The following is a 26860-nucleotide window of genomic DNA, read 5'->3' as shown; positions in this document are numbered from 1 at the left end:
ATAATTGTGTTTGGTATTTTGGAATAATGAAAAACAATCAGGAATAGTTCGACATGCACAAAATGATGATTTGAACCTGACAAAAACCCACCTTGTTCTGGTTTGCACTAGAAAGGTAATTTATACATATATATCGAAGGTCTACAATTTATTTGGATTATTATTCAAATGGTTCTTGTTTGAGATTTTAGACAATGATAGGTAATCCTGAATTTACAACAGTTTATTTACTGATTGTTAAAGTCACAGCAGCACTGAAAAAAGTGACATGACCATTTTTCAAACGTATGACTGTTGCAGCATCTCCATAGTCATTTGATCAAATTTCAGATGCTTGGCAACTGATTCATATTTATGACAGTTGAAGTGTTCCTGGACATGTGATCACCTTTTGGGATTTTGTGACAAGTAAAGACAATAGGGAAGCCAGATTCATTTCACAACAGAGTTACTAACTTACCAACAGTGATTCACTGTGGCAAAAAGTCATAAAATGGGGCAAAAATCACTTAATAACTGTCTCTCTCAGCAACTGAAATTTTGGACTCAATTGTAGACATACGCCGAGGACTACCTGGATTTCTGTTGAACCACTTCTCACACTTCCCTTTATTATACAATATAATACAATACAATAGCAGAATTGGAAGGGACCTTGGAGGTCTTCTAGTCCAACTCCCTGCCTAGGCAGGAAACCCTATACCGTTCCAGACAAATGGCTATCCAACATCTTCTTAAAGACTTCCAGTGTTGGAGCATTCACAACTATTATTTTTTTAAGTATACTTTTTTATTTATTTATGAAAATGTCAAATAAATGCATGAACAGTGAAGCACCTGGGTGCCATGCATTCTAATCCAAATGAAACTAATCAGATTAAACATAATTATTACATTCAAATAATTTATATATCTCTAATAACAATACACATTTATGCTAGGTTGCAATCTATTTTTCAATTAGTCCACATTTTAACATTATTTTCATTTTATAAGATAAAATGTATACATTAATATTCCCAAATATAAAATTTATCACTTATTCTAGCTTTTAACCATATCACCCTTTATTGAGAAACTTTTTATTTCTTTCCTAACTTCTAGCAATTCAAAACAACAAAAAACAGAATCATCCACAATCATCTCTTGCCCGCTTCATACTTTAAATTGCTATGCTTTAAAAGATAGGAAAAAGGAAAAGCGAATCAAAACAACAATAAACAATAAAATCATCTATCCATCATTTCTTGCCCACTTCAATACTTTAATTGCTTCTTTTTTTTTAAATTTGCCTCACAAATTCCTCTCTTAAATCTCTGTCTATGTCTATTTCTCGAATGTCCAATCTAAGTATTCCTCCCACCTCTACCCTCTTACACTGCCTAATTTTTAAAATTTCTACCCAGGCTCCTGTCTCCATTTAACATTTCTTCCAACTCACTAACCCTGGTTTAATTCATCAATCACTATTATTTTCATTGTTAACTCCTCTTTGTCTTCTTTCTTCTTCATTTCTTCTTTTGACTCCTCCCTTTCCTGGGCACCTGGGTCTGTACTCATCATTCCTTGTATGGTATTTTCCATTTTTCCCATGATCTCTTTAAAATCATTTATCCATAATGTATTTTGTATTTTGCAAGAGTAAACCCATCTCCTGTATAATTCCACTCATTCATATTTTGTTTTTGTTTTTTAGAAAAAAAGAGAAATTAACTTTTATCCAACAGTTCAAGAACTATTTATTCGGTCTTTGAATTACCCTTCAGGTAGTAGACTAGTCCCATTTCTTTATGTCTCATGGGTTAACAATCAGTTCCATTTAAGTAGTCCCAGAAGTTATCAAAAGCCCCTTTATGTCCTTTTTTACAAATTCAATCATCTAGTATAATATTCAGATGTCTCTAATTGAATAACTTCCACATTTTCATATTTGAATCTCCAATACTCATAGAGTAACTAAAAATAATCCAATGGAAAGACGTTCAGTGGAAGGCTTGTTATTTTCCTTTTTATCAACAGGTGGCACTCTCCTCTTAGATTTCAGTTTACAAGTCTGTCCTGGTTTTGGTTATAAAACAATTGAAAAAGCAGAATGAGTTTTGTAAATATATAATTCCAACATTTAAGAGTGCCTTCCCAGTACCGCTTCTTCCCAGTTTAGGAATCCACTTTTCTATTTATTTCAAAGTCTATTATTTACTCTCCTGCGCCTCCATTTCTGGTTAGGCATTATTTCAAGGTGCCCCAAAATGCTTAAATGCAACTTTAATACATAGTTCTGGGCAGATGGTTCGAAATTATTTCTTGGGGTTAAATTTAGTGCAGAAAAAAAATCCTCTCCCCCAGTTCCAACACGGCTCACCTTCTTCTCTCCAGCACCATTCTTAGCTGTTATACTTCGTTGCAGCAGCCATATTTAGTCTGCTTCTTCTTGACGTGGCTGAGAGGGGGAAAAAACCCAGGGCGAGACAGAAGAGTTGCAACTCTCCCCGACCTCACAGGGTGCCCCCCTTTGCTTCATCACTCCTTCAGATTGGCATTGGCTCCCTCCGGAGCCCACAAACATGAAGAATTCAGCACAGGAAAGGGAACACCCATTCGCCAGTGTCTGTATTGCCGCGATGTCAATTGGAAGTCCCACACTTCCCTTTATTGATATGGTTTCTCCCCGGTGTGGATCCTTTTATGTGTGGTAAGAACATATTTCCTACTAAAGCTCTTTCCACACTCCATACATTTATATGGCTTCTCCCCTGTGTGAGTCTTCTTGTGGGAATTCAGATGACTGCTACTAGCAAAGGTCTTTCCACATTCCTTGCATTGATATGGCTTCTCTCCTGTGTGAATCGTCTTGTGGGAATTAAGACTACTGCTACTAGCAAAGGTCTTTCCACACTCCATGCATTGATATGGTCTTTCTCCTGTGTGGATCCTTTTATGGATGGTAAGAGCAGATTTCCACCTAAAGAACTTTCCACATTCCACACATTTATATGGCTTTTCTCCTGTGTGGATCCGCTTGTGGGAATCCAGATGTCTGCTGCAACTAAAGCTCTTCCCACACTCCAAGCATTGATATGGCTTTTCCTCTGTATGGATAGATTTATGGTAAATCAGATCTCTTTTCCTACTAAAGCTCTTTCCACACTCCATGCATTGATATGGCTTCTCTCCTGTGTGGGTCTTCTTGTGGGAATTAAGACTACTGGTACAAACAAATGTCTTTCCACACTCCTCACACTGATATGGTTTTTCTTTTGTGTGGATCTTCTTGTGGTAATCAAGATTACTGGTAAAAATAAAGGTCTTTCCACACTCCATGCATTGATATGGCTTCTCTCCTGTGTGGATCCTCTTGTGAGAATTCAGATGACTGCTAGTAGCAAAGGTCTTTCCACACTCCATGCATTGATATGGTCTTTCTCCTTTGTGAATCCGTAGATGGATTGTAAGAGAACGATTATAACTGAAGGCCTTTCCGCACTCCACACAATGATATGGCTTCTCTATTATGTGGATCATCTTATGAGTCTTAAGATGACTGGTACAAGTAAAGCTCTTTCCACACTCCATGCATTTATAAGGTCTTTCTCCTTTGTGATTCATTTGATGCCTTATAAAAGACTTAGAATAACTGAAGGACTTTCCACACTCCGTGCATTGATATGATTTCTCTGTTCTGTGGATCTTCTTATGGGAGGCAAGATGACTACTACTACTGAAAGCCTTTCCACACTCCATGCATTTATACGGTTTTTCTCCTTTGTGATTCCTATGATGGACTATAAGAGAGCTATAATAAGAGAAGGTCTTTCCACATTCCTTGCATTGATATGGCTTGTCCCCTGTGTGGATCCTCTTATGGGAATTAAGACGACTGCTACAAGGAAAGGTCTTTCCACACTCCATGCATTGATATGGTTTCTCTCCTGTGTGGATCCTCTTATGGGAATTGAGACTACTACTGCAAGTAAAAGTCTTTCCACACACCATGCATTTATAAGGTCTTTCTCCTTTGTGATTCCTTTGATGGATTTTAAAAGAGCTATTATAGGAGAAGGTCTTTCCACATTCCATACATTGATATAACTTCTCCTCTGTATGGATAGTTTTATGCTGAATCAGAACATTTTTCCTACTAAAGGTCTTTCCGCACTCCATGCATTGATATGGCTTTTCTCCTGTGTGAATCCTCTTATGAGAATGGAGACTACTGCTATGAGTAAACATTTTTCCACACTCCATGCATTGATATCGCTTCCTTTCCCCCTTTTTCGAATGGATCACTTGGCATTCCTCCTGCCCATTATAGCCTTAAAAAAGAAAAAGAATAGGAAAAGTAGCAAGAATAGGAGAAAAATCAAACCTTTTCTTCTGAAATTTAGCCAAAGAATCATCATTATATTTTGGCTGCTTTGGTGGCAAACATGAAGATTCCAAACTAAGGTTTTAGCAAAGACCCATTTCCAAATGTATTCTTACTAATTCTCATCTAACAGGATTTGATTACATCACAATGAATATAAGACACACCCCTGATCTAATCTTTGACCTGGGACTATTCCATGGTGCCACAAAATCCTGAAGTCCATTGAACACGCTATCATGCTGGAACAACAACATACCAACCAGCTCCCCAATTTCACTGGAAGTCTCATCCACACTTGTCTGCAGAGCAGAATCTTTGAAAACCAAGTGAAATTTCTGTATGGCAGTAGCTCCTGACCCTCATTAGGCTGATGACAAACTTGGTATATAAGTGGGCACATCTCAGAGAAGGGAACATCCCACTCTGGACCCACGCAGTCTTGGTTATAGCAGCTCAGGCCCATCAGGAACCTAGAGCAGAGATTTAGGAGTGAATACTAAACCCTGGTAGGCAGAACCTTGCTCAAGAGAGGTCCATACCTAGGTGCAGCCTACCTCTCACATTCTTGCTAATATCTTCTGTGGCATAGAAATGAATATTTTATAGTTTATGAGCAGAAAGCATTAAAATTACATTTCATTTATGGAAAAGGAGAGGGCATGCAGTTTCCAAGGTTTTCTTTTAATAAATTTCATTCTTCCATAATGTCAGTTTGGTCAAATGGTTAAAGGATCAAGCAAAAAACTAGGTCAGTGAGTACTAGTTCATCCTTAGAATGAATGCTGGCTAGGTAATTTTGGGCCAGTCTCTCTCAGCTCAACCCGTGTCACAGGGAAAACCAGCACGAGGAAGGAATTTTAAGTTTGTCCACTGCCTTTGTTATTTTCAAAAAATAAAGGCAGGATATAAATAAATAAGTGATCTTTTTAATCACTTAATCTATTTTTAAATAACATCTAAGTCCTCTACCCCATATAAAGATTCTTACCCAGAGAAAACAGATTCCTGGAATTCTCCAACATGACTTGTCCATGGAGCGCTTTTTGGTCAGCATCCAGTTGAGACCACTCCTCCTTGGAGAAATACACGGCCACTTCTTCAAAAGACACAACAGCCTAAACAAGGAAACAAGCTTTCCTTTGAGCAGATAGCCCCAATTCAAGGAGAGAGAACCAGTGAACAGAGTGTGCAGAGTTCAGAATTACATCTCACTGCTTTTGACTGACACACAAGTGAAGCACATTGGATCACGTTGGAAGTATTTGGAATGCCCTTCAGTGTAGACAACTAAAATAGTTTTCTTGCTCAATTGGTAGTTTGGTCTTAAATTTATTAATTATCAGTAGTTCCAATTCTTCCTAGGGTGGGCAATTCCAAATAGTGGCAAAACCCACCTGATATTTTTGCCAATGACTTACTTTATCCACTGAGGAGCAAAAATAACCCAACTCCACACCTTCATGATGGTGTTGGAAGAGCTTTTAACGGGATATCTCTATGGAGATTCTCTGTCACCAGGTCATGCTTGACCCAAAGATGCTTTTCAAAAGGGAAAAAAAGGTATTTTTTGTAATGGTATGTGAAAATGACTTGGGGAGACCAGGAGAGAAAGAGACCCAGGGATGACAACAGTCCGATCAAAGAAATCTGACTGTGGAGCAGAAGTAAAGAAAGTGTCATCCAAAGGATCCCCTCAGAGGTGAAAGGACACACTAAGTGAAATATGAATTATGAATCTAATATCAGATTCGTATTGCTTAGAAACAGCAATTTATTACACTCAACTCCAGAGCAAAATGAAACCCACCCAAGATTCATAGACCTTTTCTGATGTTTCTCCTCCTTACCCGACGTAGCGGTTCAGCTAATTCTTCAGCTCCAGCACAAAGAGGAGGTGATTCTAACATTTCCAAGGAGAGCCTTCTACTCTCTGTGAGAAAGAGAAAAATGGTGGAAGCGGATTAGTTTGAGACATTCTAATGAAGAGGAGCAAAAGAATGAGTTAAATGTTATTTCTTTATGTGTGTTGAAATCTCACATCACACAGAAAGAAATTTTCTTACCTCGAGTGGTGTCCTGACTTGGATCTTTGTGTAATGTCTCCCTGAAAAGCAGCTTTTGAAAAGATTTAAATGAATTCTTCCTCTTTTTGGGATACTCAGTTATAGCTTCCAAGGATTTCTGGACATGATGTGAGACAAGAAACAAAGAGTATTAGTGAATTATCATACTGCACTTTTAAACCAGAAGACCCCACTGCCCATTGCTGAAATTTGAAAGAGAATGGAAAAACTGACCCAAAAACATTTTCTGGAAGAAAAATGGAACAACTGGCCTTAGGTGTTAATAATCCCAGAAAACTCTGCAAAAATTCACAAATTCAGAGAGCTCCTCTTTAGAGCTGCTAAGACTACATTCACAGACCTGCAACTCTTCTTGCATCTTTTCCGACTCCTGAGCCAGGAGGAAGCCTTCGGCCAGGGCCACTGCCTGGGAACTGGTCTCTGTTCCACATTCCCGCACCCATTTCTCCATCTCTGGGGGAAGGACAGCCAGGAACTGCTCCAGGAGCACCAGGTCCAGCATCTGAGCCTTGCTGTGTCTTTCCGGCTGCAGCCATTGATGGCAAAGGCGGTGAAGCTGACTGCAAACATCTCGGGGACTCTTCCCCTCCTGGAACTGCACTTTTCTGAAGTCACAGCATTGAACCTCTGAATTGTTGACTTCTTCTTCTTGGCTCTTCTGCCCAAGGCTTGCCCCATTCTTCCCACAGCCCCAAGGGTGAGCAACTGGAGGGCCTTTTCCAACTCCTGCATCTGCTGGGTGTTGTCCCTCCAACTTTTCTCTGGTCTCTAATCCAGCTTCAAAAAGGATGGATGTATCTCCCATGGTTTACTAATCAGAGGATGTCTGACCATTCAACCCACTTCCAACAGAAGATACTTTGGACTGCAAGGGAACCAGGAAAGATTTCCAACTTATATATCTGAAATGGAAAACAAAAGAAACTTCCAGAAATACAGGCTGACCAAGTTAACAACAAAAAACCAAATAGGAATTCCTTGCTTTATGTAAAAAGGAAAGCTATAAAGGTTTCCAATTTTTCTTTCAATAAATTTTCTTCTTCTATAAATTCAGTTTGGTGAAACAGTTAAGGCACCAGGCTAGAAACTAAAGAGACTGTGAGTATAGTTCAGACTTAGGGATGTATGTTGGCTTGGTGACTTTGGGCCAGTCTCTCTCAGGTCAACCTATGTCATAAGGTTGTTGTAGGGAAAACAGCAGGAGGAAGGAATATTGGGTTTGTCCACTGCCTTTATTATTTTAAATATATAAAGGCAGGATATAAATAAATGATTTTTTAAAAACCACTTATTTCACTTAACCTATTTTTTAATAACATCTAAGCCTCCCTCACTGACCCCATGACTTTTCTGCTTCTGAGCACAGATAGGGATTATTACTCAGAGCATTTCATGTAGACTTGGGTGTCCATGCCTTCTTCCTGGCCTCCCTTATCTTATAGAGCCTTCTTTGTAGCGTTGTGGACAAAACCTTCTTTCTTATCTATTTTGACTCAACACTTGGAAGCTCTTGCTCCTGCCTTCCTTATATATGGAGCGTAAAGTTCCTAGCCAGAAGCAAGAATACAGAAGAAAGGTAGCAAGAGTTAAACTAATTTCTGACTAAAGCAAAATAGCACCAAGGTTTAAGTAATTCTTATTGCTATGTCCCTCCAGAATAAACCATCTACGGTTTAACATGATGTGGAGGATCGTGTGATCTGCTGGAAGAACCAGTTGGTGGTGAAAGGCTGGAAACCAGGAAATCGAGTCCCAGTCATTGCACACCTTATATCCAATTTCTTGCACAAGGAGTTGCAGCCTTGCATGCAAAGGCAGCAGGAGCGACTTCGGCAGGTCGATTCTCTCAGCCTAGGAAAGAGGAGAGGGAACCCCTTTCTGAAAACGGGGCCACCAAATATGCAGGAAATTGTCCAGGAATCAAGACTGATTTGAAAGTAGAAATTTGTTTTGCAAAGCCGACCTCTCTCTCCCCCGCCACCCCCCTTGTAGGGTTTCCCCCAATGAAATGGAGGGTAAATGCATCCCTCGTTTCACCGATCCTGATTCCCCACCCCCACCCCCCAGGAGCAGCGCGAGGGTCCGGAGCTTTGCTTTCCCCCCTGCCTGGCCCGTGCATGCACAGGGGCGGCAGGGGAACATGGGACCACGGGGTCTCCCTTTCCCATAACTCCGAACCTGATGAACTTTTGCAGGTCGCCACGCGCGCCTCCAATAACAGCGTCTGGATCTCCATCCGCGTAAGATTTACCTGCAAACTCTTGGACTTCTGTAAAAAAACTCACCTTAAGGTTCAGAGCGAAGGGGAGTCGGATCGGACACGGTAGAAAAGCCAGATGGGCTCCCAGCCTTTTCGGAGTGGGTGGGGGTTGGCCCGGAGAACGCTTGTGACGGGGAAAGAAAAAGGCGCATGCTCAGTTTTCTTCGAAAGCGGGAGGGGGAGGGATCTTTGCCCGGTTCTTCCAACGGCTACCGAGGACGCCCCCTGGAGGATCCTCCGAGCGATGCCAGAGGACACGGAGGGGATCACCATGTTCCATGTGGGACTCGGATGATGGGCATTGGACTAGCAGGAAAGTGCCCTTCTAACATTGCCTGCCTAGAAAGGCTGTGTCGTCTCCAGCAGGCGACAGTTTCCAGATTTTCCTCTTTTTAATGTCTAAGAACCATCTGTGTTCTTGCCAACCTTGAGGAAATCTCTGGGGAGGCTCAAAAGCCACTTTACTCAAGAGCAACTTCTCTGCTGAAGGAGGCCTCAAAAAGGAGCAAAAATCCCGTCAGAAACGACAGGGCTGTCAAAAGACAAGAAACAAAGCCTCTCTTTGAAAGACAAGCTTAAATATTGTGGCTGTTGGCAAACTCAACCCTGGAGTGATGGAAGACATGGGGGCTGGCAGAGACCCAGGGAGGAAAGATGAGTTAGGAAAGTTAAGATTTGTATTGACTTTCTTTCTTGAGTTCAATTACTACAGCTGCCTTTTCAAAGTCATGCCTCTGAGTGGCAAAGGAGAGTTGGGAGCACCAAGAGGAAGCCCACAATAATAAAAATAATCCCGAGGAAACAATCCTGAGGAAAAAAAAGACGCCCAAAAGAAATCAAGTTGCAAAATGGAGAGAAAGCTGAAACTCATAGACCTTTTAGAAATTTTACCTCAAAACAGGTGACATGATGGAGAAATGGAGAATGAAAGATTGAAATCTCATGTGTGACTGGAGAAAAGCTGGTATTACAAAATTAGGAAAGGCAAATGTTGAAAAGTAAATATAAGGCTCAAATACCACTGGTTTGAAGAGATCAGTCTGGATTTGGATATGACAGTGCAGTAAAACAAAAAGATTTATCAATAAAATAAAGAAATGGGGAAATAGAGTAAAGAAACAATTTAAAAAGAATAGAATTAACCTCTCTCTTTCCAAAAGCCTGGTTCTTTTCAGCCAATTTTCTCTGAAGAAAAAATGATATTTAGTTACAATTATTGAAAGAAAACATGTACATAGAGCGGAAATAGTGGTTAAGGAGCATTTTTTTAAAAATGACCTTAACATCTCATTCTTGCTCTTCTTTTTTCAGCCATTTCTTTATATAGCAAGGCTCCTTCTAAATACCTCCTGTTTAATTCTGTCAGTTTTATGGAACTTCAATTCTCTTTGGACTTATAAGCTAATGTACATTCCACATTATGGAAATTTCAGTCCACTAGAGCTAATCCACTAGAACTTTGCAACATTTGCAAAACTGAATGTTCCCGATGTCGTCAGAAGTGCCCACAGTCACTTTGTGGAGTGAGATGGGCAGCACATAAAGTTAATGAATATAAGTAAAAATGTTTTTCCGTTTAAGAATAACAATATTGTACAATGCCCCTGGGCTGGGTTCCCACAACAGGTTGAAGTGCAAATGACCCAACTCTATTGTAGCCACATATGTCACACGGTGTGAATGCAGCCATACAGTCTACGATGCAAATTGCTACAAAATCTTTGTTGTTCCATGCTTGATTTTTGCAATACAAACCTCTCTTCTCTCCCTTCACATGGCATCATAACCAAAGATTTTATCCTGGATTCTGTTTTCAGTGTGAGAAAAAGAACCCCATTCTTGGTGGCTGGCATTGATTTCACCTTCAGTTCAGTAAAGAACCAAAAGGTAGAAATAATTTCCTGATTTCACTGCACTTAGGGAAATGCATGCCTCCCTCCATGTAGTTATGGTTACATTGAGGAATACAAACTGAATGACATTGGTGAGCCAGTTACAAATTCATCTGGTTGTGATATTCTCTATCCCATACTATTGTATCTTAACAAGAAGTAGGTTGTGGTCAACTTGATCAAATGCCTTACTAAAGTCCAAGTATACTATGTCCATAGCGTTTCCTAATTTAATCAGTTTGTCAAAGAGTTGGCTAGTTCAATCCTGAAGTTCAGGAGAGTTTCTTTTTCAAAAAATCTCCTGTACAACCAGTACGTCATAGGTAAAGATAAAAAATGGAAAGAACTTGGTTGAAGAGGTTGTGTGCAAATTGGAGCTTCCACATGGGATAAAGACACTGATATCTCAGGGATTTCCTATTTCAGTGGATGTGGCTGTCATTTGTTCAGTTCTTGGGAGGTTAGACAGAGTCAAACAACTGATTTCAGAAAAACTGCCTAGGAATTTGTTCTGCATTCTGTCTTGATGAGATTGCCATATCCTCATCTCTTGTAAAGGGCTTCTGTGAGATCCTGGAGCTGTCTGTCTCTTCTATAGAAACATTTTGCTCTCTAAAAGCAACAAGATTTCCACAGTTGCACAATGTTGTGAAGCATCATTCAACTTTCCTAATTTGTAACCTGTGTACAAGCTAAAGCTGGCATTGACCTCCTGTTGTATTCTCAACAGGAACTAAACTAAGAAGTAACTTTCTGATTTCCCCTCTTAGGCCTGGGGTCTTTTCCTGCTTTTTAATTCTGGGAGTTCAAGCTAATGAAGCAGATGGCTAAATATTTAAGTGTGGCAGAAAAACGTATTAGGAAGGTGGTAACGACTGTCCCAAGATGAAGAATTCAATGAATGAATTAACATCCATCATCTTCATCTATTGTACACCAATCAAGCAAGCTGTCCCTGGGTGGGCTTGAACCAGCCATCCATGTGCCACGGACACCTGACAAAAGACTTGACATCAGTTTTCCTTGGCTTGAGGATTCAAGATATCTTAAGTCATAAACTACAGTTTGTTTTACAAAGGGAGCATGACTGAACCAAATTTAATTTTAATTTAATTTAATTTAATTTAATAGATTTATAGGCCGCCCAATCCCGGAGGGAATGTTTTCCCGGAGAAATGTTTTCCAATGCAGGCTGCCACAGTGAGAAAAAGACTTGACTTGTAAGAATGAGGATGTAAGCATGAACACACAATCACAAGCATAAAAATCCCCATTCGTTGTGTTTTCACTCAATTACCTCACTACCCATGATGGGTTAAAAGAGGGATCAAGACAGTGAGCCACACAGGTAGGCCTTGGTTAAGGAATGGAATTTGGATGAGAATTTCCATCATTAAGTGATACAGTCATAAAGCAAAAAAAGCTATCCCAAAAGCCAATCCCAGAGTTGGGAAGTGCCAGCATTTCACCTGCTGTCCATTAACAAAGAAGAAAAACAACAAAGGAAATCTCAGAGAAGATTTAAAGACAGACCAGGGTTTGAAAGAGTAACAATATTGTTGTATACTAGTATGGTAGAAATATAGTAGCAATAGAAGAGGGAGGGAGAGTGAGGGAGGGAGGGAGGGAGAGAGGAAGAGATGGGTGGGGGAGAGAGTGAAAGTTTTTTTTTTATAAACTAAAACCTCAATATTTAGGTTAAATTGCAGTGTGGACACTTAGCGATAAATAAGTGGATTTTGGGTTGTAGTTTGGGTACTCGGCCTCTAAAAGGTTCGCCATCACTGGCATAGATGGACAATAATATATAGTATTATATATAGTGGTGGGATTCAGCTAGTTGGCACCCATTCAGTAGAACTGGTAGCTTAATTTTTTGTGGAATTCAGTGAACCAGCTGAATAGCCATAACCCTTTATCATATGAATAACAAAGATTGCAAGCCAAAGTAAATTGTAGGTTTTTATTTAAAGCATCTATGCATTTCCCCTCTGCAGAGTCTTACTCCTTTGTAAGTGATTTTTAAGTAAAGGAATTAATCATAACCACACCCAGCAAAGATATTCCATAGAAATCCCAACGATAATGGATGGATGCATGGTTACACATTAATGGAAAGAGACTGCCTCTCCTTAAAGGAGCGTAATTAAAACTTAATATTGGAATACAATGAAAACCAAATGAACTACGGTATTTAAAAAATCTGAATTTCAGTTTATACTGAATAATAAAATCTCATTAAAAGGTTGTCAGGAATCAACTCCATCATATTTGTTGCTTCTTTATTGTGATTGATTGAGTTAGATTGGAGAAATGTTACTGTCAATTCTCCATGGATGAAAGCCCCCACATTTCCACACAATAATACATGAAGCTGATCACCAATTATAGGGAGCATTTCAGTACATTTATATAATTAAAGGTGGCGTAATGCATTGCTGGATCTAAGAGGTTTATAGTATGGCAGAGCACATGCTATGAAATAAATGAAACTAGCACCAAACTTTGGTTTATTTGTTTATTCCAAATCCTTTTATATACCAGCAGGATGCATATAATAAAGTCGAAAAAAGGTGATCAACGTTTTTACAGAACTATAGATTTGTTGAGGCCTTTGAGGTGAGTGGCTGGGTGAGGAGAGCCTGGGTGACATGAGTGACATCAACTTGGCCATGCCCACCCAGTCACATGACCACCAGTCATGCCTACCCAGGCGGTCATTAGGGCAGAGAACCAGTTGTAAATTAGCTGAATCCTACCACTGATTATATAGTATAATAGTATACTAATAATAGTATATTATAAAGAACATTGTACAGTACAAATATACAAAAAAATTATAGGAAATCAAACATAGACAGAACTTCTACATTGTTTGTATGTTTACTACACTACAGATCTAGTACAAGACAAAAAAAAAACAACAAAGAATTTTCACATTGTATCTTGGATATTTTTTCAAAATAAAACAGCTCCACAATCCTTGTTGGGCAACAGAGAATTAAAATTGTCTAGAATCCAGTACTTTTGAGGGATGTTTCAGCTGAAGTCAATCAAACTGGGCATGGTTTAAAAATAACCTCTGAGAAAGGGACTTGTTAAACACTGTGTATGAAAACAAATCTTAGCTGCTAAAGGAAGGTAATTTGGTTTTCACAGACTGCAAGACTTTGTAAGCAACAACTAACATCCTGGGTGCAGCAAATAGACTTCTCACTGAAACCTTCCTCAGACAAGCAGGGATGGAAAAAGTAGAACAGACAGAAAAAGGGCTCGGTCAAGATACTTGGGCCAATATCAGAACAGAAATATTGAGGCAAGAGATATCAGATAACCTCTAATAATGTGGGATTAAAAAAAAACAAAAACTAAAAGATAGCTGAAGAATAATGTGTTACTTTTGTTTGATATTTTGGAATATCTGAAACAATATAATGAAAAACAATCAGGAATATTTCTACATGCAAATAAGACCTTTGAACTATTTCAACTTGGAAAAACCACAAGCAGGATTAGTGATCCACCTTGTTCTGGTTTGCACTAGAAAGGCAATTTATGGAAGCACATCTAAGGAGGAGTCCAATTTATTTGGATTACTACTCAAATGGTCCTTGTATAGGAAGTCTTCAATTTACAACAGTTCATTTAGTGATTGTTCAAAGTTACACAGCACTGAAAAAAGTGACTTATTACCATTTTTCACATTTATCACCCTTGCAGAATCCCCATGATCAACTAAAAAAACTTCAAATATTTGACAACTGACTCATATTTATGACAGTTGTCATGTCCCAGGGTTGTGTGATCACTTTCTGCGACCTTCTCACAAGCAAAGTCAATGGGGAAGTCAGAGTCACTTAACAGTTTTACTAAGCTAACAAAGGATTCACTGAACAAAGATGGCAAGAAAAGTAGTAACATGGGGCAAAAGTCACAACTATCTTGCTTAGCAACAGAAATTCGTGACCCGTCAAAACAGCGTTCCACAAAAGCGCGGTCGACGAAATCGCGTATGTGACGTCATCACAACGCGATGAAAAAGATCGAAAAATTGAAATAAAAATTAAATTACAGCAAGCCGATTCACATAAAGGTAAGCGTTAGGTTAAGGGTTAGGGTTAGGTTAAGGGTTAGGGTTAGGTTTAGAGTGTTAGCGTTACGTTTAGTGTTAGGTTAAGGGTTAGCGTTAGGTTTTTCGTTAGGTTAAGGGTTAGGTTTAGGGTTAGGTTTAGGGTTAGGTTAAGGGTTAGGTTTAGGGTTAGGTTTAGGGTTAGGTTTGGGGGGGTTAGGGGAAGGTTTTAGCTTTATTTTTACATTTTTCGATCTTTTTCGTCGCGCTGTGATGACGTCACATACGCGCTTTCGTCGACCGCGATTTTGTCGTCCGCGGTTTTGTGGTGGAACCACAGAAATTTAGGGATCAGTTGCAATCATAATCTGAGGACTATCTGCATTTCTATTGAAGATCTTCTCACACTTCCTTTATTGATATGGGGGTCATTATTCGATGGCAAAATGGCAAATAAGAGCGTTACTCCTTTCAAACTCTTCCATGCATTCATATGGTTTTTTTCTCCTGTATGGATTCTTTTATGAGAAGTGAGATCATAGCTCCTTCTAAAGCCTTCTCTACAGTGCACAGATTTATATGGCCTCTCACCTGTGTGGACCCTTTTGTGGGAATTAAGACTAGTGCTACTAGTAAAGGTCTTTCCACACTCCATGCGTTGATATGGCTTTCTCCTGTGTGGATCCTTTTATGAGTGCTAAGAGCTGAATTCCACCTAAAGCCTTTTCCACATTCAACACATTTATGTGGCCTGTCTCTTGAGTGGATTCTCTTGTGAGAATCAAGATGCCTGCTGCAACTAAAACTCTTTCTACACCCTATGCATTGATAAGGTCTTTCTGTTTTGTGATTCCTTTGATGTCTTATAAGAGAGTCATAACAACAGGTCTTTCCACATTCCATGCATTGATATGGCTTATCCTCTGTATGGATAGCTTTATGGGGAATCAGAGCATATTTCCTACCAAAGCTTTTTCCACCCAACTGTCAACTTAATAACTGAGCCTCCACAAAATCCCAAATAAAAAAATTCTTATGAACCCAACTGTCACGAGGCTTTTTTTGTTTTGCCAGCTGTGCCTATAATCTAAGACATACGGTAGGCTGACTCTTCTCTGTAAGCCTACTACGCATGTCCTTTTGCTTTCTTCTTTCTCTTTCTGTTTTGCTTGCCAGGAAGAGGTAGGCTAGGAACTTTACCAAGATGTAGTTATTAGCCAGTAAGTTTGTTTGTTATTTATTTTACAATAAAAATATGTTTTTTAGAATATACCTCGGGTTTATTGCTCTTAATTGAAAAGTATACTCCAAGGAAAAACCACGGTTCAACCTCCTCTTAAACACAGGGCTCAATTTCCAACCCTCACACCAACAATAAATGGAAAGCTTACTAGTTGGTAGACTAGCATATCTGTGTGTGGAAAAATTTATGTAGTAACCTTCTCGATCAACTTTGGATACATATATTTAAAACATGTTTTTGTTTTCTAATTCCTACTTATTTATTCAAATAATTTTGATGGCTGCTTGTGACATTAAAAACCAACTCTGTACAATTCAGATAATAAATGTGTCAGGTCACAAACAGCCATTGTGATGAATGACTTTCCAAATCGATTTAACAGGTAAATTAATCAATATTTGACTTTCCAGTATAGCGTTACACTGGAAGTTCTGCTACTAGATACCCATTAACCTCCTGGCCCAAACCTCTATGGGTATCTGAGAAATCGCAATCGACAAATCACGATTCAATGCGTGAATAATAATACCGGAAGATAAACCAGCTACGATTTGATTCAGGCTTCTCCTGGAAAGAGGTTTCTCATTTTTCGCCTAATCCTGAATGGCTCCCGATTTTTCTGGCGGTCCCGATTTTCCTCCTGGAGGCTTTTGATGTCTTCCCTGCCTAGTCCGTGCATGCACAGGGGCGGCAGGTGAACATGGGACACGGGGCTCCCCACTTTCCAAGACTCCGAACTTGATGAAGCTTTGCGTGTCTCCACGCACGGTCCAGCCCGTGGAAGAAAAACTCCCCCGCACTTACTGAACTCCGGAGTCAGGTCTTGATCTCCCTCCGTGCAAGGCTTCCTTGCAGCCTCTTGGACTGCTGGAAAGGCTCAGCCTAAGCTCGTAGCAAGGGAGGGACAGAAGGGGCGGGGGAGCAGAATCGGGCAGTGTAGAAAAGGCGGAAGCGCTTTCAGTTTTCTTTGCAAAATGCCCCGCGAGGGTCTCGGAGCTGGTGAAAGGGCGCATGCTCAGTCCACCCCTCAGGCGGGCGAGTGCCGCCCTGCCTTTCTAATGGCTACCTGGGGAGCCCCCTGGTGGATCCTGCGTGCAACGCCACATGGACCCTGACAGACAGATGGACCTTGTCATGGCGTAGGGCAGTTCATCATGTTCCATGCGGGCCTGGGATGATGGGCCTTGGAGTAGAAGGAAAGGCTCCCTCTGACATTGCCTGACTGCAGTAGGCAGTAATTTCTAGACTTTCCTTTTTTTTAATGGTCTAAGAATGATCTGTGATCTTGTGAATATTGAGAAAATCAATAGGCAAAGTAGCAATAGCTATACCACCTCAACTTATATACCGCTTCACAGTGCTTTACAACACCCCATAAACAGTTTACAGAATCGGCATGTTGCCCCCAACAATCTGGGTCCTCATTTTACCGGCCTCAGAAAAATGGAAAGTTGAATCAACCTTGAGCCAGTCAGAATCGAACTCCTGGCAGTAAGCAGAATTCGCTTGCAATACTGCATTCTAACCACTGCAGCATGATGACTCTAATGCTTCAAAAAGTATTTTTGAACATGGATTTCACTTCTCATTCTGGTCTCTTTTGTGAGAGGAATCCTTCATCCTGAAATTTTTTCACACCAAACATTGATGTATATGTGATTTTGTTCTATTGCTCTTGCTTAAATTATGTCTAATTCCCAGACAAATAGTTGTCAACGTAGAACAGTTCATCTAGAGACCATTGGAAGTTACAATGGCATTGAAAAAGTTGAGTTATGACCATTTTTCACACTTATGACCATTGAAGCATGGTCACATGATTTACATGTGGATGTTTGACAAGTCACACTCACATTTATGATGGTTGCAGTGTCCCGGGGTCACTTTTGCGACAAGCAAAGTCAATGGAGAAGCCAGATTCACTAACCACCACAATACTAATTTAATAATTCCACTGATTTACTTAACAAATGTGACAAGAAGAGTTGTAAAATGGGGAAAACCTCACATTAAATTTCTCACTTAGCAACATAAATTCTGGCCTCAACTGTGGTCGAAAGTTGTGGACCGCCTGTAATTCTTGGTTAAGGAATGGAATTTGGATCAGAACTTCCATCACTAAATGATGTGATCATAAAGCGTGACATCACCTAAGTCAAGCCCAATGTTGGTAAGGCGCCAGCGCTTCATCTGCTGTCCATTGATATAAAAGAAACATAATAGAGGAAACTCTTCTATTTAAAGACAGACCAGAGTTTGGAAGAGTAAAAATATTGTTGTATAGTACTACAATGTACATGGTTGCACAATGAGAGCTTATGCACCGGAGACAAATTTCTTATGTGCAAAATTACACTTGGCCAAGAAAGAATGCCATTCATTCCTTAAGTATAGTAGCAACAGTTAACAATATAGTTGCAATAGCAATAGCAGTAGACTTATATACCGCTTCATAGGCCTTTCAGGCCTCTCTAAGCGGTTTACAGAGAGTCAGCATATTGCCCCCAACAATCTGGGTCCTCATTTTACCCACCTCGGAAGGATGGAAGGCTGAGTCAACCCTGAGCCGGTGAGATTTGAACCGCTGACCTGCTGATCTAGCAGTAGCCTGCAGTGCTGCATTTAACCACTGCGCCACCTTGGCTCTTACATAGAAATAGTATAACATGGTATAGGTAGAAAATCCATCTATCGTCTTCTATTATTATTATATTTATTTTATATTTATTTAAAAAGGCTGTATGTATGTATGTATGTTCCAGAACGCCTAGAGCAATTTGAACCAAACTTGTTACACAGATGACTTATCCTCTGGAAACAAATACTGGTAGAGTAAGTCACCCCTTGTGTGTGTGTGTATCTGTGTGTTCCAGCATAACTCTGGAATGCCTGGTCCATTAAGGAGAGTGATTGCGGCGTCCTAGAGTGGCAATTGTTTGTGATGTCAATTCCTTCGCAGCTTCCTCTGGAAAGCCAGCTGTGATGTTTGCCCTCCAGTAGACTAATAGTGAAGGGCCTGATGGATTTGGGGCAGGTGGGAGCACATGGGAGGGGGAAGGGAGAGGGCAGGGATGATGGGCATGGGAGTAGGGGGAAGAAAGGCCCCTGCGAGACAAATGGCTCCCTGTCAGACAAACACTTTGACGTCTATAAATACCCGGGCAATGCAGGTTATCAGTTAGTAGTATATAACATAGTGATAGTATAATACAGAACATCATATCGTATCAATATACTAAATATCTAGCAAAAGAGAACAAACATAGTAAGAACTTATGTGTGATTTGTATGTATCACTTTTGGATATTTTTTTTAAATAGACATCTCCACAACTCTTATAGGAGACAGGTTTAAATTGTCTAAAGTTCATACTTTTGATGGATCTTTTGAGTTAAAGTCAAACAGATGGAGTATGGTTTAATAAGAACCCATGACAAATTGGTGGAAAAAATGGGATCGCTTCCGATTCGTGGGACTCATCAAGTACCGTGTATGAAAACAAATGTTAGCTGCTAAAAAGAAAGAATTTGGCACTCACAAGCAATAAGACATGGCAAGCAAGAGCCAACATTCTGGATGCAGAAATCAGACTCCTCATACTAGCCTTCAAAAGACAAGCAGGGATAGAAAGATAGAATAGACAGAAAAAGAGCTAGCTCCAGATACTTGGCTGAATACCAGAACAGAAATACTGAGGCATCAGCAAGAGGTATTAGATTTTTTTTAACCTAAAAGATACTTGAAGACTAATGTGATCATTGTGTTTGATATTTTGGAATATTTGAAACAATGTAATGAAAAACAATTAGGAATATTTCGACATGCACAGAACTCCTTGATTATTTGAACATGGCAAAAACCACAAGCAGGATTGTTCTGGTTTGCACTAGAAAGGCAATTCATGCATACATATCTAAGGTCTACAATTTATTTGGATTATTGCTCAAATGGTCCTTGCATGGGATTTTACACAATTAAAGGTAATCATCAATTTACCACAGTTCATTTAGTGATTGTTAAAAGTTACAGCAGCCCTGAAAAAAGTGACCCTTTTTCAAACTGATGACTGTTGCAGCATCCCCATGGTCATCTGATCAAATTTCAGGTGCTTGGCAACAGACTCATGTTTGACAGTTGAAGTGTTCCTGGACATGTGATCACCTTTTGAGATTTTGTGACAAGTAAATAGGGACAATAGGGAAGCCAGATTCATTTCACAACAGAGTTACTAAGTTACCAACAGCAATTCAATGTGGCAAAAAAGTCACAAAATGGGGGCAAAACTCATTGTCTCTCAGCAACAGAAATTTTGGGTTCAATTGCAGTAATATGACAAGGACTTCCTGGATTTCTGTCAAAGCACTTCTCATTACGTCCCTTTATTGATATGGCTTCTCCACTGTATGGATCCTTTTATGTGTGGTAAGAGCAGAATTCCACTTAAAGCCCTTTCCACATTCCACACATTTATATTGTTTCTCTCTTGTGTGGACTGTCTTATGGGATTTGAGACTACTGCTACAAGTAAAGGTCTTTCCACATTCTTTGCACTGATATGGCTTCTCTCCTGTGTGGATCCTCTTGTGGGAATTAAGATTACTGCCAGAAGTAAAGGTCTTTCCACACTCCATGCATTGATATGGCCTTTCTCCTGTGTGGATCCTTTTATGCGTGGTAAGAGCAGAATTCCACCTAAAGCCCTTTCCACATTCAGCACACTTATATGGCTTCTCTCCTGAGTGCATCCTCATGTGGAAATTAAGGCTAACGGTACAAGTAAAGGTCTTTCCACACTCCATGCATGTATAAGGTCTGTCTCCTTTGTGATTTGTTTGATGTCTTACAAGAGAGTTATAATAACAGAAGGTCTTTCCACACTCCATGCATTGATATGGCTTATCTTCTGTATGGATAGTTTTATGGTGAATCAGAGCATATTTCCTACTAAACCTCTTTCCACACTCCATGCATTGATATGGCTTCTCTCCTGTGTGGGTCTTCTTGTGGGAATTAAGACTACCGGTACAAGTAAACGACTTTCCACACTCCTCACACTGATATGGTGTCTCTCCTGTGTGGGTCTTCTTGTGGGAATCAAGATGATTGGTAAAAGTAAAGGTCTTTCCACACTCCATGCATTGATATGGCTTCTCTTCTGTGTGAGTCCTTTTGTGTGAATTAAGACTACCGGTACAAGTAAAGAACTTTCCACACTCCATGCATTGATATGGTCTTTCTCCTTTGTGAATCCTTTGATGGAGTATAAGAGAACGGTTATAACTGAAGGTCTTTCCGCACTCAACACAATGATATGGTTTCTTTTCTGTGTGGATCATCTTATGTGTATTAAGATGACTGATACAAGTAAAGCTCTTTCCACACTCCATGCATTTATAAGGTCTTTCTCCTTTGTGATTCATTTGATGCATTATAAAAGACTTAGAGTAACAGAAAGTCTTTCCACACTCCATGCATTGATACGGTTTCTCGCCTGTGTGCATCCTCTTATGGGAGGTAAGGTGACTACTCCTGCTAAAACTCTTTCCACACTCTATGCATTGATATGGCTTCTCTCCTGTGTGGATCCTGTTGTGAAAATTGAGACTACTACTACAAGTAAACCTCTTTCCACATTCCATGCATTTATAAGGTTTCTCTCCTTTGTGATTCCTATCATGGATTATAAGAGAGTAATTATGAGAGAAGGTCTTTCCACATTCCTCGCATTGATATGGTTTCTCTCCTGTGTGGATCCTCTTATGGGAATTGAGAGTACTGCTGCAAGTAAAGGTCTTTCCACACTCCTTGCATTGATATGGCTTCTCTCCTGTGTGAATCCTCATATGGGAATTGAGACTACTGCTACAAGTAAAGCTTTTTCCACACTTCATGCATTTATAAGGTCTTTCTCCTTTGTGATTCCTTTGATGGACTAGAAGAGAGCTATAATAAGAGAAGGTCTTTCCGCATTCCATGCATTGATATAACTTCCCCTCTGTATGGATAGATTTATGCTGAATCAGAGCTCTTTTCCTGCTAAAGGCCTTTGCACACTCCATGCATTGATATGGCTTCCCTTTCCCCTCTTTCAAAAGGATTGCTTGGCATTCCTTCTTGCAATTCCTATTCTCCTGCCCATTATAGCCTTAAAAAAAGAAAAAGGAAAACTGTAGCAAGAATAGGAGAACAATCAAAACCTTTTCTTCTGTAATTTAGCCAAAGAATCATAAATATGTAGAGTTTGGCTGCTTTGGTGGCAAACATGAAGATTCCAAACTAAGATTTTAGCAAGGACCCATTTCCAAAGTGTATCCCTACTGATTGGATCACATCAGAATGAATGTACGACACAACCTAGATCTAATCTTTGACCTGGGACTATTCCATTGTGCCACAAACTCCTGAAGTCCATTGGACATGCTATCATCCTGGGTCAACAGCATACCTACCAGCTCCCCAACTTCATTGGAAGTCTCACCCCCCCCTCCCCATCTACAGAGCAGAATCATTGAAAGCCAAGGGGAATTACTGTATGACAATAGCTCCCCACCCTCAATTAGGCGGATGCCAAATTTGGTACACAAATGGGCACATCTCAGAGAAGGGATATCCCACTCAGGACCCATCCAGTCTTGGTTATAGCAGCTTGTGGCCATCGGGGTCCTAGAGCAGAGATTCAGGAGTGAATATCAACCCTGGTAGGCAGGACCTTGATCAAGAGACGCCCATCCATAGGTATAGCTTATCCCTCAGATTCTTGCTAATATCTTCTGTGGAATGGAAATGAATATTTTGTAATTTATGAGCAAAAAGCATTAAAAAGCACATTTCATTTGTGTAAAAAGAGAGACTATGCAGTTTGCAAAGGTTTCTTTCAATACATTTCATTCTTCCATAATGTCACTGGTTAAAGGATTAGGCTAGAAACTAGGTCAGTGAGAGTTTTAGTTCATCCTTAGGATGAATGCTGGCTAGGTGACTTTGGGCCAGTCTACCTCAGCTCAACCCACGTCACAGGATTGCTGTTGTAGGGAAAACCAGCACGAGGAAGGAATATTGAGTTTGTCCACTGCCTTTGTTATTTCTAAAAAATAAAGGCAGGATATAAATAAATAAGTGATCTTTTTAATCACTTATTTCAACTTAATCTATTTTTTTAATAACATCTAAGTCTTCCACCCCATGATTTTTCTGTGTTTCTGAGCAGAGATTGGGATTCTTACCCAGAGAAAACAGATTCCTGGAATTCTCCAGCATGACTTCTTCGTGGAGAGCTTTTTGGTCGGCATCCAGTTGAGACCACTCCTCCTCGGAGAAACACACGGCCACTTCCTCAAAAGACGTAACATCCTAAACAAGGAAACAAGTTTTCCTTTTAACAGATAATCCCAAGAATAATTTGACAGTTTTCTTCTACCAATTCCAGGAGAGAGATCCAGTAAACAAAATGGGCATCTTGTGCAGAGTTCAGAATGAGATCTCACTGCTTTTGATCTTCTGGCACGAATGAAACACATTGGATTATGTTGGAATTATTTGGAATGCCCTTCAGTGTAGCCAACTCAAATAGTTTTCTTGGTCATTTGGTAGTTTGGTCTTAAATTCATTAGTTATCAGTGGCTCCAATTCTTTCTAGGATGGGCAATTCCAAATAGTGGCAAAACCCACCTGATATTTTTGCCATTGACTTACTTTATCCACTGAGGGGCAAAAGTAAGCCAACTCCACACCTTCATGATGGTGTTGGAAGTGCGTGTAACAGGATATCTCTATGGAGATTCTCTGTCACCAGGTCATGGTTGTCCGAAAGATGCTCTTCAAAAGGCAAATAAAAAGTATTTTTTGTAATGGTATGTGAGAATGACCCAGGAAGATCAGGGGAGGAAGAGGCCTGATGCTGACAACAGCCTGGTCAAACTAATCTGTGAAGCAGGAGGGGTGGAGAAAGTGCCTCACAAAGGATCCCTAAGAAGGGAAAGACACGCTAAGCTAAATATGAATTATGGATCTAATATCAGATTCGTATTGCTTAGAAACAGCAGTTTATTGCAAAAAACTCTAGAACAAAATGAAATCCATCCAAGATTTGTGGACCTTTTGTGATGTTTCTCCTCCTTACCCGAATTAGCGGTTCAGCCAATTCTTCATCTCCACTACAAAGCAGAGGTGATTCTAAAATTTCCAAGGACGGCTTTCTACTCTCTGTGAGAAAGAGAAAAATGGTGGAAGCAGATTAGTTGGAGACCTTCCAATCAAGAGGAGCAAAATAATTAGTTAAATGTTATTTCTTTGTGTGAATTGAGATCTCACATCACACAGAAATATCTTTTTTTACCTGGAGTGGTGTCCTGACTTTGACCTTTCTGTAAGGTCTCTCTGAAGAGCAGCTCTTGAGAAGATCTGAATGACTCTTTCCTTCCCTTGGGATATTTACTGATAGCTTCCAAGGACTTCTGGAGATGATGTGATACGAGAAACAAAGAAAGAGCACTAAGGAATTATCACACAGCACCTTTAAACTAGCAGTCCCCAGTGTCTATTTATGAAAGTCGAAAGAGAATGGAGAAAGAGAATGGAAGAATTGACTAAAACACATGGAACAACTGTTCATAGGAATTAATAATCCCAGAAAACTATTTCCAAGAAATTGACAAATTCAGAGAGATTCTCACACCTGCATCTTTTCAGACACCTGGGCCAGGAGGAAGCCTTCGGCTAGGGCCACCGCCTGGGAACTGGTTTCTGCTCCACACTCCCGCACCCATTTCTCCATCTCTGGGGGAAGGACAGCCAGGAATTGCTCCAGGAGCACCAAGTCTAGCATCTGAGCCTTTGTGTGTTTTTCTGGCTGCAGCCATTGACAGCAAAGATGGTGAAGCTGACTGCAAACATCTCTGGGACTCTTCCCCTCCTGGAACTGCACTTTTCTGAAGTGACAGCACTGGACCTCTGAACTGCTGGCTTCTTCCTCTTGGCTCTTCTGCCCAGAACTTGCCCCATTTTCCCCACAGCTCTGAAGCTGAGTAACTGGAGGGCCTTTTCCAACTCCTCCATCTGCTGGACATTGTCCTTCCATCTTCTCTCTGGTCTCTAATCCAGCTCCAAAATAGATGGATGGATCTCTGAAGTTTTACTAATCAGAAGACGTCTAGCCAGAACTCCTAAATGCCATTTAGCCCTCTTCCCACACAAGATACTTTGGATTCCAAGGGAACCAGGAAAGATTTCCAATTTATATATCTGAAATGGAAAACAAAACAAACTTCCAATAATACAGGTTGATCAACTTAATAACTGAGCATCCACAAAATCCCAAATAAAATTCTTATGAACCCAACAATATCTGGAAAGCTTACTAGTTGGTAGACTAGCATATCTGCGTGTGGAAAAAATTCTGTAGTAACCTTCTCGATCAATTATGATCAAGGACTAAGAACGTTGGATACATATTTTAAAAACAATATTCGACTTTCCAGTATAGCGTTACACTGGAAGTTCTGCCACTAGATACCCATTAACCTCCTGGCCCAAACCTCTATGGGTATCTGAGAAATCGCAATCGACAAATCACGATTCAATGCGTGAATAATAATACCGGAAGATAAACCAGCTACGATTTGATTCAGGCTTCTCCTGGAAAGAGGTTTCTCATTTTTCCCTTAATCCTGAATGGCTCCGATTTTTCTGGCGGTCCCGATTTTCCTCCTGGAGGCTTTTGATGTCTTCCCTGCCTAGTCCGTGCATGCACAGGGGCGGTAGGGGAACATGGGACAAGGGGCTCCCCACTTTCCAGGACTCCGAACTTGATGAAGTTTTGCGTGTCTCCACGCACGGTCCAGCCCGTGGAAGAAAAACTCCCCCGCACTTACTGAACTCCGGAGTCAGGTCTTGATCTCCCTCCGTGCAAGGCTTCCCTGCAGCCTCTTGGACTACTGGAAAGGCTCAGCCTAAGGCTCGTAGCGCCGGAGGGGCGGGGAGGGTGTAGAATCGGGCAGTGTAGAAAGGACGGACGCGCTTGCAGTCTTCTTTGCAAAACGCCCCGCGAGGGTCTCGGACCTAGTGAAAGAGCGCATGCTCAGTCCACCCCTGAAGCCGTGAGGCCTTTCAAACGGCTTCCTGAGGAGCCCCCTGGTGGATCCTGCGTGCAACGCCACATGGACCCTGACAGACAGACCCTGTCAGGGCGTAAGACCGATGGTCATGTTCCATGAGGGCCTGGGATGATGGGCATTGGAGTAGAAGGAAAGGCTCCCTCTGACATTGCCTGACTGCAGCAGGCAGGAATTTCTAGACTTTCCTTTTTTCCCCCAAATGTCTAAGAACGATCTTGTGAATATTGAGAGAATCTCTGTGGAGGCTCAAAAGGAACAGGAGCCTCCCTTTGAAGCCCGGGTTGTGTCATGTGGCTGTTGGCAAAGCCAGCCTTGAAGTGAGGGAAGATAAGAGGGCCGGCAGAGTCACAGGAAGGCTTAAGAAGTTCATTTAGTGACGGTCCAAATTTGCAATGGCACTGAAAAAAAGTGACTTATTACTGTTTTTCACAGTTACCACCTTTGTAGCATCCCCATGATCGTCTGGTTAAAATTCTGATGCTTGTCAACTGAGTTATATTTATGACAGCTCCAATGTCCAGGGTCATGTCATCACCTTTTGCGGCCGTCTGACAAAGAAAATCAAGAAAACAAGTTTCAAAATGGAGAGAAAGCTGAAACTCAGCTGAAGTTTTACAAATTTTACCTCAGAACAAGGCGCCATGATGAATGGGAGAATGCAGTCTGATAGGTGACTGGAGGAAAGGTGGAATTACAAAATGCAGGAAGGCAAATCTTGCAAAGTACAGATAAAAGTTCCAATTCCATGAGGTAAAAAAGAAAAATGACTGAAAACCTGAAGTATTCTTCCCCCTCCCAATCCTTCCAAAAGTTTTCCTGTGTTTTTAATTT

At 40.5% G+C, this 26860-nt stretch overlaps 1 protein-coding gene across 4 annotated transcripts; it reads right to left on the bottom strand.

Moving 5' to 3' along the window:
* Window positions 1–1032: 1032 nt before the first annotated feature.
* On the bottom strand, window positions 1033–25967 carry LOC116504528 (zinc finger protein 850-like). Of its 4 annotated transcripts, XM_032211581.1 has the most exons (7): window positions 25787–25967; window positions 24592–25157; window positions 24253–24370; window positions 24037–24119; window positions 23141–23267; window positions 20318–22062; window positions 1033–4269 (listed from the first exon to the last, which is right to left on the bottom strand). In XM_032211581.1, exons 2-7 carry the CDS (start codon window positions 24991–24993, stop codon window positions 2650–2652), a joined length of 4095 nt encoding a protein of 1364 aa, XP_032067472.1. In that variant the 5' UTR covers window positions 24994–25157; window positions 25787–25967; the 3' UTR covers window positions 1033–2649. The 4 variants fall into 4 exon arrangements, with proteins under 4 accessions (XP_032067472.1, XP_032067470.1, XP_032067468.1 ...); XM_032211579.1 differs by lacking the exons at window positions 20318–22062; window positions 23141–23267; window positions 24037–24119; ... (1 more) ...; window positions 24592–25157; window positions 25787–25967 and adding exons at window positions 5358–5484; window positions 6217–6299; window positions 6433–6550; window positions 6794–7355; window positions 8739–9835 and having other exon boundaries at window positions 1033–4313; XM_032211577.1 differs by lacking the exons at window positions 1033–4269; window positions 25787–25967 and adding an exon at window positions 25513–25766 and having other exon boundaries at window positions 19832–22062.
* Window positions 25968–26860: the final 893 nt, after the last annotated feature.

This window comes from Thamnophis elegans, chromosome 2 (genome assembly GCF_009769535.1).
Source record: "Thamnophis elegans isolate rThaEle1 chromosome 2, rThaEle1.pri, whole genome shotgun sequence".
In the NCBI taxonomy this organism is placed as follows: domain Eukaryota; kingdom Metazoa; phylum Chordata; class Lepidosauria; order Squamata; family Colubridae; genus Thamnophis; species Thamnophis elegans.
The sequence above is the reverse complement of the archived record's forward strand: the minus strand, read 5'-3'. Positions and strand labels throughout refer to the sequence as shown.